This window comes from Camponotus floridanus, unplaced genomic scaffold, assembly GCF_003227725.1.
Source record: "Camponotus floridanus strain SB8 unplaced genomic scaffold, Cflo_v7.5 scaffold28, whole genome shotgun sequence".
In the NCBI taxonomy this organism is placed as follows: domain Eukaryota; kingdom Metazoa; phylum Arthropoda; class Insecta; order Hymenoptera; family Formicidae; genus Camponotus; species Camponotus floridanus.
The window spans coordinates 2737538-2755849 of NW_020229414.1; the positions used below are offsets into that span (position 1 = coordinate 2737538).

Sequence of the window (18312 nt, forward strand, 5' to 3'; positions counted from 1 at the left end):
CCTATTATTATATGGAAAATGGATCGAAATATTGCATTGAATGTTTTTTTAGACTATCGTATCTGTTTCTAGAAGCTAGATCTGTTCGGGAACATAGAACCGCAGTTTATTCCAATATAGATAATCCAATATGTCATGCAAAGAGTGCAAAAAATGTTTGCATCAAATATTGCCCTGCAACATGTGTCCTATTTGCACACATTAAAATAGATGAGCCATGGATAACATTGTAAGTAGCTTTCAATTTGTAATATGTCAAAAAATATCCTAAAATAAATTATTAAAAACGAATGAAATGTGTGCCTTTTCTATTCCAGGAGCGGCCCCCTCAGCCCGACACATCACCCCTTTAGACTTCCAGGAGCGGTCTCCCCCTGGCCCGGCGCACCCCACCCCCGCCCCCAATATTATTAAATTTTATTATATTTTTAAAATTTTATATTTTATTATTATTTTATATTTTTTCATTATTATTAATTTTAAGTACACACACACAGACACACACACACAACACAACAAATGTATTAACACACATTTAATAAATGTTTATTTTATATTTGTAAAAAAAATCTAATTATTTACGCGCCTCTCCTTGCGCTCCCATCCCTTGTGCTATCTCTCTTGCGCTAGTTGTAAGTCTCTCTCACACGCGTTGTTATTCTCGATATTATCATTCTCTTTTGCATCGTTTTCGCGCTATCGTTCTCTCTTTCACGCGCTAATTGTAAGTCTCGCGATATTATCGTTCTCTCTCGCACGCGTTGTTCTTGCGCTATTGTTCTCCGTCGTACACGTTATCTTCGCGCTATCGTTCTCTCTCGCACGCGTTGTTCACAATATTATCGTTCTCTCTCTCATATACTTGTTGCTCACTTTACGTTGTCTTTCTCACGTCCGTCTACTTTGCATCGTCCTTGTCCCATGATGACGTCCTTGTCACACGTTAATGACATCCTTGTCGCACTCGTGGCACTATCCTTTTCCCACACGTAGCGCTATACTTCTCCCACCACCGTCTTCTTTTCGCGGATCCCCCTTCACTGCGCGGACCCCTCATCCATCGGTCGTGTCGCGGATCCCCCTTGCCCGCGCGGATCCTCTCGTCAATCGGTCGCGCCGCGGATCCTCCTTGCCCGCGCGGACCCCCTCGTACATCGGTCGCGTCACGGATTTCTCTTCCCCGCTCATGACGTCTCCCGCCGCGCACCGCAATTCCTCCTTCCCCGTGCCTGATGTCACTCACGCGCATCACGGTTCCCCTCGCGCCTCACCCCCTCTGAGAGAACCTGAGTTAGAACCCGCCTAGTCTTACTACTTACATGAATTCATATATTTCCTTTATAAATAAATAGCGTAATTGTTACATTGATTATGTGTGTAATTTTACATACTTTTTTTTACAGTGTACCTTGAATTTTAGATTCTGTTTTTGTAGATCATCCGAGTTTCGGATTTGCTTTTTTAAAGCTATTTAAATTTTCGACGATATAAAATATAAGGCAACGTTAATAATGTCATAAATGCATCGTCAAATCTGCTCTCGGGCGATATTCTCTTGTTCGTCAAGCCATCAAACATGATTTTATTTTTGGTAATTTTTTCGGAAAATGAATCTACAGAATCTAATGAATCTAATGAAGATACAGTACATTCAGTGCTATTTCCTAGTATTTTCTGCCCACCGGCCAGACGATACAACGATTGAATGATCTCTCGTGGCAGACTTGTTGGCCGAATACATAGGTCATCACAATGATGCGGATACAACAATAGTATATTCTTTCTGCACGCTTGTATTATTTTACACGCGGGAATGTAATCAAGCAACTTAGAGAACAGCATGTTTTCGAAGCGAGCTATTACCTCGGCGTGTCGCACCAATCGTTCGAGACCCGCGCGTCTACGTAACTCCTGGATATCGGACACAGCCAGACCAACCATTAGATTCATTAGTATCACTGTCACCAGAATAACGAAGCAAAAAAGTATAAAATACGCCGTGCCAGGATACTTAAGATCTTTATCGAAGAAAGCGTCTTCGAATTCCAGCTCACCGGACATCATAATTATTATCTTAAGCATACTGAGCAGCGGATCAGCGAAGGATTTGTAATTGCCGTGAAGCACACAAAAGCTAAGAGAGAAGCCGATTATAAGACAAAAGTAAGCTGCGAGAAATTTGAAGAAATTGATGGACACTCGCGTAAACATTTGTATATAGAGGCCAAACATGGGAAAATAACCGAGCACAATCATCAGCTCGATCCAGGCCAGCAGAATACCTAGGGCAGCAACGTGATGTTGCCATTGACGCTCTGGAGGAATCAAGATGATGATGGATGCCATGATCACGCTGCACTGTAACCAGTTTTCCCAGCGTTTAGCATAATAGCAAATACCATAGGTAATTTGGATGATCTCTTTACTCGCAAATAAGCAGGTAATAGTTAATACTGGCCAGAAGAAGACTTTGCTCAGTTGTTCATCGTGCCACAAATATGTCGCGCAGACGAAACCGGTAAAGAAAGCGACAAAGATTAAATGGAACAGAAGACTGAGCAGGAAAAACTTGCGAATACGCTTCCACTTGAAATGGAGAAAACTCTCGCATAATGGATGCTTCAATATATGACCTTGACCGACTTGTACTAGGCAGAGCACCAGGTCCGTTTCGTTGCGACTGCCCAATGGAACCAATGGTCGAAAATTCACTCGCAGTTCACGGTCCATATCGCCAAGCTCGTGAGCGTGTAATGAAACTGCTTGATCGAGACGCGTCTCAAATCGCGATAACACCTCCGGAGTATGGCGTACGATGAAGCTAAGAGCGGTGACGCCGTCTTTAGTACGCGCCATTACGTTGCCACCATTTGACAACAACATTTCCACTATATACGAGCTCTCGTTCAAAGCAGCGATGTGCAGCGGCGTGTAACCGAATTTGTTCGCCTCGTTAACTGATGCGCCTGCCTTTTTAACAAAAAAATAATTTTATTAATTCTATCGTTAGAATAAAAATCATTATTTAAATTTTTTTATTACATAAATTGAATTACTTAATGTAATTTATTAAAAAATCTGTTTAAAATGTCAAGTTAATTTTTTTATTATTTTAATTAAGAAAAGATATTCTATTTGTGAGTTAAGGAAATTTTCATTTACATACTTTTATTAAAGTCTTGATCAGTTCGCTGCTTTTCCGGGCACTTGCAACCGCAGCATGTAGAGGAGTGCATTCTTCATTGTCCCTTGCATTCACCCTTGCACCAGCGCTAATCAACACGTCTATCGTCTCTGAAGATTGGGCAAGCGTTGCCAAGTGCATTGCCGTTTGACCACTCGAGTTTCTTATCTCAGTTTTTGCGCCGGCATTCAACAGTAATTTGCTGCAGTAGACATAGCCCAAACTAGCCGCCACATGCAAAGGCATCTTTGTATAATCCTATCAACGAATCGTAATTAATTCATTGAAGATATCTTGAAGAATCCCGAAGAGATACGTTACTTTGGTGAGAAAGCAATTGTTTTTGCATAATTCGTTGTATCAGATAATTAGTAGCTTGCCATTTTAATTTTAAACTAGCAGCAATTTTTATTTTAAAATATTACATTCTCACTAAATTTATGTTTAAATTGTGATTGTGATAAAAAAGTACCTGTGGATTATTAGGACAAGCACCTGCTTGCAGTAGAGTTTCGACACAATCCACAGCATTGTTCAGTATGGCGTAACAAAGTGGACTTCTTCTGGCATTCACATCTGCGCCTGACTTGATCAAGCATGTAACAGTAGCATCGCAACCAGCTGCAGCAGCGCAATGCAACGGGGTGCATTTTTTTTCGAAATCCCACTTACATGGATCAGCACCATGTTTCAATAGCTCCTCCACTATCTTCGTGGACTTGGCGCATGCTGCCAGATGTAGCGGTGTCCTCGAGATAGTGGAAATGTGTAATTTTTATCAATAATTTATTATAATTACAGGCTTAATTGACTAATTAATCAAGGTGTCTGATAAACTACTGCTAGCTAGTATAAAATATCATAATAGATAAATTATGGTTTTCAAAAGTTCAACTTCAATTTTTTATGACAAATTTTTAGACGTCTATACAGGATGGCCCCGAACATTCCAGCCAGATTTTGAGATCTTACAGGAAATTTAATTCTGGACAACAAATTTCGTATAAACATGGGTCGAAAAATGCTTCCTTAAGAAATTATCGCTAAAAAACCTCTGATGAAGGAAAAGCAAAAGATGAAAAGAAAATGAAATAAAAAGAAAATGAGTTTCTTGAAAAAAAAACGATAAAAATAAAAAATAAAAATCTTTTTCTTTTATGAAAATAAAATAATTTTTTTTTTAACTAACTTTTATTTTATTTTCATAAAAGAAAAAGGTTTTTATTTTTTATTTTTATCATTTTTTTCAAGAAATTTATTTAGTTTCATTTTCTTTTTATTTTATTTTCTTTTCACCTTTTGCTCTTCCTTCATCAGAGCTTTTTGAGCGATAACTTCTTAAGGAAGCATTTTTCGACCCATGTTTATAGGAAATTTTTTGTTCAGAATTAAATTTCCTATAAGATGTCAAAGTCTGGCTGGAATGTTCGGGGCCACCCTGTATATTATAAGTGCTATAAACCTTCCATTACTGTCCCTCGTTGAAACTGGCACGCCTTTTTCTAACAAAGCCTTAACTATTTCTGCATGACCTAGCCAGCTAGAAATCAGTAGACACGTATCCGGCCATTCTGGAAGTAGTTGTCCCGGAATCGGAATAGTCGCTGCTCTATTTTCGTCCATCAATATAATCTTTTGCTTAATTCTGTATGTCAAGTTTTAAATTAATTATACTAGATAGTTAATTAGCATATAAAATTATGAAGTATTAAAATATTAAATTTTATAATTAAACATTTTATTATTTTACTTATATAAAGTATCTTTTTATATGTAAAATAGATTAAATAAAATCATCAATGTAGAAATAGAATGATTTTTAACAACAGAAACAATTTTTATCAACAGAAATATACAACATCAAATAGGAATATACACACAATAAATTATAAGAAGCATGACAAATTCTATTTAAAATTCTATTTTTTTATCTTTATTAATTTAATTATTTTTATTCATTTATTTTATCTTAATGCAACACGAATAAATTTGAGACGCTAAGATCGTTCCGTACTCATCTACGAACATGGGCGATATGCGAGCCTCATTTTTGTTGAGAGTCACACATCGAAATTCCTCCAGAATCTTTTGTAGAGCATCGCCATGAAAAGTAGGAATCAGAGATAAAGCTATGCCGCCTCCCGGAAGATTCGATAATGCTACTTCGATTTCCTCCTTGCTCCAAGGTTGTTTTTGTGTTGTCGACTCGTCTTGTGATGAGTGACATATGACAGATTCCAAGCTGCTCTCGGAACTGCTATATGTCTGCGGATATGATATCCGGCTCATCCAAATATTCTCATTTCTTTTCTAAATATAATCTACATCAAGACAAAAAAATCGAAAGACCATCGATTGGTTCTTTCTTCTGACCTTATTCATAATGTTGTATCTCTTGTTTTTGGCAGTCTGTATCCTCGACGTTGTTTCTCGTGTCAAATGACTGCCGAAGAATCCCTCGAAGTTCTTCTTACTCAGATTCGCCAAAGTAATGTATTTCTTTGATCTCGTATTCCTATAAAGATACCCGGATCAAATAAATTGACATACACACATTATAGTCACATTACAAATTGATATAGAAATTGATCTTTTGTAGTTGAGAAACAATTCAGGCTGTCACTCATCATTTGATTTGATATAGCAACTGGAATGGCGAATGATAGGCGATAATAACTATTTATGTTTTATTTGATGTTTTGTCCTCGTCGCCAATTCTGTTGAGTTCGTACGAAATTACAGACTCGCATTAATATTCGGATACTATGATGTGCGAGATATTATTGCTGTTATATTTGCTTACAATAATGTTAACGAAGTAATTGTGGTATCACGTATTAAAGTGAACGTAGTTGGAAAAACATAAATTTTATTTATTTAATATACATATGTTTGTAAATAACAAAGTATAAGTGAAATAATATACAAATTTCATGTCGCAAAAATATTCGGACACTAAAAAAAATTACATTAATTTCGTATAAAATTATTTAAAAAATATTAATAATAATAATAATAATAATATAGTGAGTATTAATACTTTGTTGGAAAATCATTTTATTTAATAACTTCGTGTAATCGTTTTGACATATTAGAAATAATTTTTTCTAAATATTCCTGCGTAATACAGTTCCACTCTTCTATTAAATATTATTCTAATTCTGGTACTGTTTTATGAGCATTTTTCGAATATTACGATCTAATTGATCCCATAAATTTTCAATGGGACTTAAACGATTGAGGTGGTGGGTGCAGCACTTTAAGACAATTATATATAGTAAATATTCTTGTACTATTTTTGATTTATGTTTCGGGTCATTGTCTTGATAATATTATATATAAAAACCATGGATACATCGACAGAGTAGCTCGAAAAAAACCATACATAAACGAGAAGAATAAAAAGAAGAAATTGACTTCCGTTAAAAATTATGTTTTGAAAGATCAAACGTGGTGGAATAATGTAATATTTGCTGATAAAAGCAAATTTAATCTTTTCGGTTCAGATTGGCGTAAACAAAATGAGGAATTCCAAATCAAAAATTTGAAAAAACCGACAGTGAAACATGGATGTGAAAGTTTAATGGTATAGGATTGTATTTCGATGGCAGACATAGGTGAATTAGTGTTCATCCATGGCATTCTAGATAAATGCAAATATCTAAATATTTTAAAACAGAATTTAATCAAAAGTCAATCGCCGAATTTAAATCCCATTGAAAATTTGGGATTAATTTAAATCGTATTATTTAAAAAATAGCTATAAGAATAGAAAACAACGTTTAATAGAAGAGTGGAACTGTATTACACAGGAATATTAAAAAAAATTATTTCTAATATGCCAAAGCGATCACACGAAGTTATTGAACAAAATGGTTTTTCAACAAAGTATTATTAATACTTACTATAATATTTTTTAAATAAGCATATTTCATACGAAATTAATGTAATTTGTTTAGTGTCCGAATGTTTTTGCGACATGAAATTTGTATATTATTTCACTTATACTTTGTTATTTACAAATATATGTATTAAATAAATAAAATTTATGTTTTTTCCAACTACGATGTTCACTTTAATAGATGATATTGTAAGCAAATATAACAGCAATAATATCTCGCACATCATAGTGTCCGAATATTAATACGAGTCACTATATATAAAGGTTCTTGCTTTCACACAATTTAATTCTAGACTCAGAAACGTACAGTGGCGATCCGTTCATCGCGAGGTTTAACGAGAGAGAGATTCCTTCACGCCAATATCGGCCGCATCCGATAATAGATTGGTATGACGCCGTGATAGATTGATATCGAAAATAAAGGCTCGCGAATCACGAATAATACGCGACCCTAACATATATAAGATAATCAAAAAGAAAAACTCCCATCCTCTCTAGGAAACAATTACTATTAATTTTCATTCGATTTTCCTCGAATAATGTAATATAAAAGTTCAAAGAACTTCAATCTAAGTACATTATTTTTTAGATTTTTATAAACAATGAAAAAGATTAATACCTGATTTAGCCACGATGATATATAATTCTATCTATGTAATTCTTGTACAGATTCTATCAGTTCATTTTGTTCGTGACAGCCGAGAGAGAGAAGAAATCGCTGAAAATTTTGGAAGAGGAGTTTATAAACAATGTGGCGAAACTATCCGAAGAACGGTATCGTGAACAGGATGCAGGCGTTTCACTAACTGCTTGCAAATCTGTCCCTGTAGACCGATATACAATTGCCTCGGTAGCAGCAATCAGTGATTATTACAACCAGTGTTGATGGGGTAAGAAAATTTGCAATATTAAGAGTGACCTCGAATCTCGAAAAAATATAGCGGAATGGATCATGTATTAAAACGTGAATCAAATCTCAATGAAAATTATGACAATATATTCCTCAAAATTTATCTTAGAATAGAAATTGTATTGAAATTTCTTTATAGAGATTTTATTATTATTATTGTAAGAATTCAATATTTTTAAATTTTCTGTTTAACATTGATATTTTCATTTTTAAAGGATGTGGCAACATACCAAAAATCCATTCTTCCGGTCAAAATGTAGGTTTCAGCGATTTTGATATTGCTGATACAAATCTTCGCTGAGGCTGTCATAAGTAGCAGTCATCTCAATATACATTGTTTGCCATACGAGTACGAGTCAACGTGATAATATATCAATGATGCTCATTATCGACGCGTTTTATCGTTTTTATCGATGTCTCGACTAATGCATAAAAAAATTATGATTTTATATTTCATAAGATAAAACTTTTATAAACAAAAATTTTTCATGCAACGCATAATTTAAAATTTATGTACACTAGAAGAAAAATTAATTTGATCCATGGTATTAATTTAATGTACGATTAATTTGTAAATATTAAGATACTTGTGTATGTAAATTGATAGTAAATAAATTATTCAATCGCGAAAGATACTGCAATATTCAAAGATGAAATAAAATATTTTTCTATATTCATTGTCATATTTATATTTTTTTATTTACAAAACACAAAATGCCTGCTGCGGGATAAAAACATTTTTAAACATATTTCTAAAAATCTTCAATCAGCATATCTTGATAAACTAATCTTTGTTATTTATTAATCATTTTTTTAAATTATTTAAATATTTAATTATTAATACATATGTAGAATTTGTCAAATTAATCACTGATTGCTCTGAAGTTTTTATAATTAAGACTCGAAAAATATAGATGTTGCAAAATATTTTAAGTCTCTTCCTTTATATAAAATAAATATAAAGAATTCATATTCCATTTTAATACTGCTAACATTATTTTTATGCGTCATTTTTATGTCATAATTACATCAAAATAAAAGAAATCAAAATGACGATTTTTGATTACAAAATTTGACGACTTGTTGACGATTATTAATATACACAATAAATGGATTATTTCTCATTTATATTCGCCTAATTTCAAATAATCTGTTATTATTCTGATTCCAACAAGGAATCCGGATTATTAAATAAATTATTTTAAATTTAGTTTATTAGAAATTAAAGTGATCAATAGTGATGCCAGGAACAGGAACAGGACATTACTCATATGCACACAAGCAGAGAGATGTTATGTGGTTCTCTGATTGTGTGTATGTGACCACCGTCCTTTTTCTGGCACTATTGTTCACAAAAAGAAAAAATATATACTACAGATCTTATCTAATATGTTTAGTAGTACTTTATATGTATATATCCTTTATATACATTCATAATGAAAAATTGAATACGAGTTTAGTTAAGTTTGATACGCTGCGTAGCAACAAATGTAGAAACTTACTGTATAAATGTGTATAAAAGTAAGATGATAATAGAAAGGCTATTAAATTATAAAAAATTATTAATATCTTAGCGCGACAAGTTAATATTATATAAAAATTTACAATTTGAAAGATACGACATATGTAGCAGATAACAAATCTTTACATTAAATATGTCATAATTAGAAAATAACTGGATCATAAAATGTCTTTTAAGTATTTTTAATTTTTACTATTTTTGTTTATACTACACAATGCAAGAACTAGTCTGACTTTTCTAAACATTTTGGCCATTATATTTATGCACTCTTCTGATTGACAATTCTATTATATGATCTTTTTTATGTATCTGACTTGTTGAAGATTTGGAAAGATTGAAGCGTTTACTATATACAGGGTGTCCCAGTTATCTTCCGTCATCTTTCAAAGACAGATTTCTAGGATTATCTGAAGACGATTTTTCCTCAACGAAATGTCGAGGCACTAATAATTTTCAAATTATAAGTGGAAATAAAGGGTTTTTCGTAAACTAAGCTTTGCAGAAATAAAATATTGACAAAACCACACATTCTTTGATTAATTTTAAATAGAGTTTACTTTAGTTGAGTTTTAATTTAAGACTTAATTGCAAAGATATACATATGATGACAAAAATCGGGAACATGCAAATAATTGCCTTCATTGACATTTTCGCTGAGGAAAAATCGTCTTTAAATGATCCCAGGAATCTGTCTTTGAAAGATGACGGAAGATAACTGGGACACCCTGTATATGTTTTGATATATATAATATTTAAAAGATTTTATGTTACAATTATTGTCCTATTTCTTATTAATCGATCCTCATTACTTTTCTGATTGTATTTTGTATTTAAAAACCATTTTTATCATCCTATTATTAATTTATAGCTCTTTTACATATTACAAGAAATTAAAAATTCTATCAAATTTAGGTATAATTTTTTAGTAGGTATGGGATGCATGTTTGGATGCTATGATAACGTTCAACGAGGATCACTTATCTGAGGAATTGGCATACATAGTTAAAAATGATCTGGTGTTGCACGCAGTCAACACGCAACTTTCTCAGGAAGAAAATGTGACTGTGATTTACGAACCTAAAATCAACTCTCCAAGACATCAACTGAATTTGCCTCTGTACAGTTGGAATCAGGAAAGCGGTACACAACTAGATTACTGGTAAATACAGAATAAAAAAATAACTCTACATTTTATATAATTTATGATAAATACACATATATAAATCATTTTGGAAATAACATGGTTCATTAAATCCACAATTGTTTTTGAATTGTCACGAATTAGAGCGTTAAAATTTACATCTGAAGACATTTATAATTATTTTCGATTGGCTAGTTCCTTGAGTATATCACATCTTTGCGTTCCTACACTGTAAAAAATTTTTGTGTAAATTTACAACTATTATATTGGGTAATATTGAGACCAACTATTAAAGATGTATATTTACATATATTAGTAAATTTACATTTCATAGATAAAATTATTATCTTAAATGGTAAGTAAGCATGTTGTACTAATAAATTTACAGGTTAAAAGTAGATTTCTAGAAATGTTTATGTAATAATACATTTTGTATATGTATTTAAACAATTTTACATATTAAATTTAATTTAAAATTACATACATAATTAGTGTAACAATTACGCTATTTATAACGAAAATATATAAATTCATGTACTTTTACAAAAATTAGATATTTTACTCTTTATTGTGTAAATATTTATTAAGTGTAATTTTTAAATTTTATATTAGTGTTACAAAAAATTGTACATTTACATAAAATCTAAAAATTACACTTTTAACCTTGTAATTTCTCAAATATAAACGAATATTTACATAATAAAGAGTAAAAAAACTAATTTTTGTAAAAGTACATGAATTTATATATTTCCTTCATAAATAAATCGCGTAATGGTTACACTGATTATGTGTGTAATTTTACATAATTTTTTTACAGTGTACCTTGAATTTTAGATTCTGTTTCTGTAGACCATCCGAGTTTCGGTTTCGCTTTTTTAAAGCTTTTTTAAAGTTTTCATATGGAATATAAAGAAACATTAATAATGTCATAAATGCATTGACAAATATGTTCTCGAACGGTATTATCTTGTTCATCAAGATAATAATCAAGATTTTTAAAGCTTTTTTAAAATTTTGATATAGAATATAAAGCAACATTAATAATATCATAAATGCATCGACAAATCTGCTCTCGAACGGTATTATCTTGTTCATCAAGATAAAAATCAAAATAGTAACCAAGTCGTCAAGTTTGACACAACGCATGAATTCATTTTTATGATGGATAATTTTTTTGAGTAAACATGATTTTGAATTTTCAGAATATTCAGAATATCTAAATATTATCTTGCTTGTTGGCGTTCCCACAAAAATATTATTGGCCTTACGATACAACGACTGAATGATCTCTTGTGGCAAACTCATCGGCCGAATACGTAGGCCATCACAATGATCCGAATTCAACAATAATATATTCTTTCTGCACGCTTGTATTATTTTACGCGCGGGAATGTAATCAAGCAACTTAGAGAACAGCATGTTTTCGAAGCGAGCTATTACCTCGGCGTGTCGCACCAATCGTTCGAGACCCGCGCGTCTACGTAACTCCTGGATATCGGACACAGCCAGACCAACCATTAGATTCATTAGTATCACTGTCACCAGAATAACGAAGCAAAAAAGTATAAAATACATCGTGCCAGGATACTTAAGATCTTTATCGAAGATAATGTCTTGGAATTCCAGCTCACCGGACATCATAATTATTATCTTAAGCATACTGAGCAGCGGATCAGCGAAGGACTTGTAATTGCCGTGCAGCACACAAAAGCTAAGAGAGAAGCCGATTATAAGACAAAAGTAGATTGCAAAATATTTGAAGAAATTGATGAACACTCGCGTAAATATTTGTACATAGAGGCCAAACATGGGTAAATAACCGAGCACAATCATCAGCTCGATCCAGGCCAGCAGAATACCTAGCGCAGCATGATGTTGCCGCTCTGGAGGAATCAAGATGATGATGGATGCTATGATCACGCTGCACCGTAACCAGTTTTCCCAGCGTTTAACATAATAGCAAATACCATAGGTAATTTGGATGATCTCTGTAATCGCAAATAACCAGGTAATAGTTAATACTGGCCAGAAGAGGACTCTGCTCAGTTGTTTATTGTGCCACAAATATGTCGCGCAGACGAAACCGGTAAAGAAAGCGACAAAGATTAAATGGAACAGAAGACTGAGCAGGAAAAACTTGCGAATACGCTTCCACTTGAAATGGAGAAAACTCTCGCATAATGGATGCTTCAATATATGACCTTGACCGACTTGTACTAGGCAGAGCACCAGGTCCGTTTCGTTGCGACTGCCCAATGGAACCAATGGTCGAAAATCTACTCGCAGTTTACGGTCCATATCGTCAAGCTCGTGAGCGTGTAATGAAACTGCTTCATCGAGACGCATCTCAAATTGCCATAACGCCTCCGGAGTATGGTGTACGATGAAGCTAAGAGCGGTGACGCCGTTTTTGGTACGCGCCATTAGGTCGCCACCATTTGATAACAACATTTTCACTATATATGAGCTCTCGTTCAAAGCAGCGATGTGCAGCGGCGTGTAACCGAATTTGTTCGCCTCGTTAACTGATGCGCCTGCCTTTTTAACAAAAAAATAATTTTATTAATTCTATCGTTAGAATAAAAATCATTATTTAATTTTTTTTATTACATAAATTGAATTACTTAACGTAATTTATTAAAAAAATCTGTTTAAAATGTCAAGTTAATTTTTGTATTATTTTAATTAAGAAAAGATATTCTATTCAGTAAGTTAAGGAATTTTTCATTTACATACTTCTATTAAAGTCTTGACCAATTTATTGTTTTTCCCGGCAACCGCAACATGTAGAGGGGTGCATTCTTCATTGTCCTTTGCATTCACCCTTGCACCAGCGCTAATCAACACGTCTATCGTCTCTGAAGATTGGGCGAGCGTTGCCAAGTGCATTGCCGTTTGATCACTCGAGTTTCTTGTCTCAGGTTTTGCGCCGGCATTCAACAATAATTTGCTGCAGTGGACATTGCCCAAACCAGCCGCCACATGCAAAGGTATCTTTGTATAATCCTATCAACGAATCGTAATTAATTCATTGAAGATATCTCAGAATCCCGAAGAGATACGTTACTCTGGTGAGCAACGTATGTTGTTTCTGCATAATTCGCTATATCAGATAATTAGTAGCTTGCCATTTTAATTTTAAACTAGCAGGGATTTTTATTTTAAAATATTACATCCCCACTAAATTTATGTTTAAATTGTGATTGTGATGAAAAAGTACCTGTAGATTATTAGGACAAGCACCTGCTTGTAGTAGAGTTTCGACGCAATCCACAGCATTGTTCAGTATGGCGTAACAAAGTGGACTTCTTCTAGCATTCACATCTGCGCCTGACTTGATCAGGCATGTAACAGTAACAACGCAACCAGCTGCGGCAGCGCAATGCAACGGGGTGCATTTTTTTTCGAAATCCCACTTACATGGATCTGCACCATGTTTCAATAGCTCCTCCACTATCTTCGTGGACGTGGCGCATGCTGCCAGATGTAGCGGTGTCCTCGAGATAGTGGAAATGTGTAATTTTTATCAATAATTTATTATAATTATAGGCTTAATTGACTAATTATCAAGGTGTCTGATAAACTACTGCTAGCTAGTGTAAATTACTCCTATCATAATAGATAAATTATTTTTTATGATAAATTTTTAGACGTCTATACAGGATGGCCTCGAACGTTCCAACCAGACTTTGAGATCTTACAGGAAATTTAATTCTGGATAAAAAATTTCCTAAAAACATAGGTCGAAAAATGCTTCCTTAAGAAGTTATCGCTCAAAAATCTCTGATGAAGGAAGAGGAAAAGGAGAAAAGAAAATGAAACTAAATAAATTTCTTGAAAAAAACGATAAAAAATTAAAATCTTTTTCTTTTATGAAAATAAAATATTTTTTTTTAACTAACTTTTATTTTATTTTCACAAAAGAAAAAATTTTTATTTTTTGTTTTTTCCGTTTTTTTCAAGAAATTTATTTAGTTTCATTTTCTTTTTTAATTTTATTTTTTTTTATTTTATTTTCTTTTCACTTTTTGCTCTTCCTTCATCAGAGCTTTTGGAGCGATAACTTCTTAAGGAAGCATTTTTCGACCCACGTTTATACGAAATTTTTTGTTCAGAATTAAATTTTCTATAAGATGTCAAAGTCTGGCTGGAACGTTCGGGGCCACTCTGTATATTATAAGTGATATAAACCTTCCATCACTGTCCCTCGTAGAAACTGGCACGCCTTTTTCTAACAAAGCCTTAACTATTTCTACATGACCTAGCCAGCTAGAAATCAGTAGACACGTATCCGGCCATTTTGGAAACCATTGAAATTTCTCCAGAACCTTTTGAGCATCGCTATGAAGAGTAGGAATCAGAGATAAAGCTATGCTGCCTCCCGGTAGAGTCGATAATGCTACTTCGATTTCCTTCTTGCTCCAAGGTTGTTTTTGTATTATCAGCTTGTCCTGCGGGTAATATATGATAGAGTCCAAGCTGCTCTCAGAACTGCTATATGTCTACAGATATGATATCCGGCTCATCCAAATATTCTCATTTCTTTTCTAAATATAATTTACATCAAGACAGAAAAATCGAAAGATTATCGATGATTGTTCACTGACCTTATTCATAATGTTGTATCTCTTGTTTTTTATAGTCAGTATCCTCGGCGTTGTTTCTCGTGTCAAATGACTGTCGAAGAATCCCTCGCAGTTCTTCTTACTTAGACTCGCGAAAGTAATATATTTCTTTGATCTCGTATTCCTATAAAGATACCCGGATTAAACTGATCGAATAAATTGATTGAATAAATTAATACACACATTATAGTCACATTGCAAATTAATATACAGGGTGTCCTCCAATATCCAGGGAGACCACTCGTACTCCCATTTTCTTTCAAAAACTAAATATTTTAGAGAAAAACGTTTTGGACAAAAATTGTATGGTTTTGAGGGGAACTATGGTTAAGATGGTGTCATTGGTTTAACCTTGGATGGCATCGTTAAAGTCAAAAACACCTTTAATTTCTTAAATGGAACCATCTATTTTTTATTGCATATTCTTATAGCTTATGTCGAGAGCTTTCCAAAACACTATAATAAAGTATTTTTTCATTGAGTACTTTTCGAGTTATGAGGCTTGAAATAATTTTTCAATTTTATATAAACCATAAAATATCTTGTAAAATATTCATTTTTTTATTATCTTATCTTAATACTTTTATGTACAAAATAATGAGAGGAATCGATTGGTGTAAAGAAAACACACAGTTGTTTTTAAGAAAAAATATGTAATTGTTAATTGCAAATTTACTTATTTTTTTCTTTGGAACAATTATGTGTTTTTTTTACACCAATTGTCACCAATTGACACCATTTTACAGTAATTCCTTTCATTATTTTGTACATAAAAGTATTAAGGTAATATAATCGAAAAATAAATATTTTACTACATATTTTATAGTTTGTAAAATGTGAAATTAAGATATTATTTTAAGTCTCATAAATCGAAAAGTACTCAATGAAAAAATCCTTTATTATAGTGTTTTGGAAAACTCTCGACATAAGCTATAAGAATATGCAATGAAAAATAGGTGGTTCCATTTAAGAAATTAAAGGAGATTTTGACCTGACCTTAACGATGCCATCCAAGATCCAAACCAATGACACCATCTTATGTTCCCCTCAAAACCATACAATTTTTGTCGAAAACGTTATTCTCTACAATGCTTTTTGAAAGAAAAGGGGTGCTTATACTACTGGGGTATTTATACTACTGAGAAGCAATTCAGGCTGTCACTCGTCATTTGATTTGATATAGCAACTAGAATGACGAATGATAGGCAACAATAATTATTTATGTTTTATTACACGAAGTTATTGAACAAAATAATTGGTTTTCGAACAAAGTATTAATATTTACTATAATATTTTTTAAATAAGCATATTTCATACGAAATTAATGTAATTTGTTTAGTGTCCGAATATTTTTGCGACATGAAATTTGTATATTATTTCTTACTTATACTTTGTTATTTACAAACATATGTATATTAAATAAATAAAATTTATGTTTTTTCCAACTACGATGTTCTCTTTAATAGATGATATTGTAAGCAAATATAACAGCAATAATATCTCGCACATCATAGTGTCCGAATATTAATACAAGTCACTGTATATAAAGGTTCTTGCTTTCACACACTTTAATTCTAGACTCAGAAACGTACAGAGACGATCCGTTTGGCGAGGTTTGACGAGAGAGAGATTCCTTCACGCCGATATCGGCTAGATCCGATAATAGCACCGTGATAGATTGATTTCGAAAATAAAGGCTCGTAAATCACGAATAATACGCGATCCTAACATATATAAGATAATCAAAAAGGAAAACTCCCGTCCTCTCTAGGAAACAACTAATATTAATTTTCATCCGATTTTCCTCGAATAATGTAATATAAAAGTTCAAAGAACTTCAATCTAAGTACATTATTTTTTAGATTTTTATAAACAATGAAAAAGATTAATACCTGATTTAGCCACATCTGGCCACGATGATATATAATTCTATCTATATAATTCTCGTACAGATTCTATCAGTTCATTTTGTTCGTGACAACCGAGAGAGAGAAGAAATCGCTGAAAATTTTGGAAGAGGAGTTTATAAACAATGTGGCGAAACTATCCGAAGAACGGTATCGTGAACAGGATGCAGGCGTTTCACTAACTGCTTGCAAATAGAGGCGTGCAAATCTGCTCTCAGTGAGATCCTCTCACTCCCGCTTGTTCCCGACAGCGAGCCTGGATTCTCGAGAGTGGGGATAGATTTCGACTCCCATTTCATCTAATAGAGCATTGGGACTCGGGACTCGCAAGAAATATTCTGTTGTAGATATTGAGAATGTAAAAGTTATAACTTAGAAAATTAATAATAAGCAGAATAATTCTTGTAGAAAGCAGAATTACGCATTTTTTTTTAATAAAAAAAAAATACTTTTGTATCTTTACCAATCCAATTCTTTTTACGCGTTAAAATGATACACGAAAAAATACACGAATGCAAAAGATATCTCTTTTTATGTGGCAGATACGTTTCACAATAATAAGAAATCACGTTATTAGAAAAAAACCGTGTAGAAAGAAAAATATGTACATAAAAGAGTTAAATATATTAGAAAAGTATGCATAGAATATATATATTATTTGATTCACAGTATTTAACTTGCTTGTACGTTACTGCAGACACGGTCGATCCAAGCAGCTGTCATCTATGAATCATTCAATTGATTACAATTGCAGACGGTAATTGATTTTTAATTGTAAAAGGTTGGTACAACCATTATGATTCACTCTGTAGAGTTTACAAACAGAAAATATAATACACATATAAAATATATATTATAATATACATTACAAATATATATATTATAAAATATATGACAAAATATAATACAAATTTAATATAAAATATAATTTGAAATTTAATTCAAAATAATTTATTACATGAAATAATTTATTACACGAAAATGTCCAAAATATACGTATAATATAAAATTTACTAAAAATTTTTACATAGTCCAGAGACGAGAGTAATCAGCAAAGATTAATTACGCGATATTTATTATTAATAATAGATATGCAATAATAGAATTTAATAAGTTTTATAT

General features: G+C 32.6%; 1 protein-coding gene across 1 annotated transcript; it reads right to left on the reverse strand.

Moving 5' to 3' along the window:
• Positions 1 to 563: 563 nt before the first annotated feature.
• Positions 564 to 17365, reverse strand: LOC105250869. The gene is made up of 13 exons (XM_011257206.2): positions 17176 to 17365; positions 15266 to 15407; positions 14850 to 15160; positions 13879 to 14155; positions 13395 to 13664; positions 11695 to 13196; positions 7393 to 7509; positions 5558 to 5699; positions 5199 to 5449; positions 4647 to 4829; positions 3657 to 3933; positions 3167 to 3442; positions 564 to 2970 (listed from the first exon to the last, which is right to left on the reverse strand). The coding sequence occupies exons 2-13, from the start codon at positions 15272 to 15274 to the stop codon at positions 1468 to 1470; spliced, it is 5118 nt and encodes a 1705-aa protein (XP_011255508.2). The 5' UTR covers positions 15275 to 15407; positions 17176 to 17365; the 3' UTR covers positions 564 to 1467.
• Positions 17366 to 18312: the final 947 nt, after the last annotated feature.

Excerpts from the sequence above, each read along its gene's own strand:
- LOC105250869 (XM_011257206.2), bottom strand. Across the intron at positions 13,665-13,878 it reads CTTGTCCTAATAATCTACAG|GATTATACAAAGATACCTTT; the intron begins GTACTTTTTCAT and ends ATTCGTTGATAG. Across the intron at positions 4,830-5,198 it reads TCGCCCATGTTCGTAGATGA|AATTAAGCAAAAGATTATAT; the intron begins GTACGGAACGAT and ends CTTGACATACAG.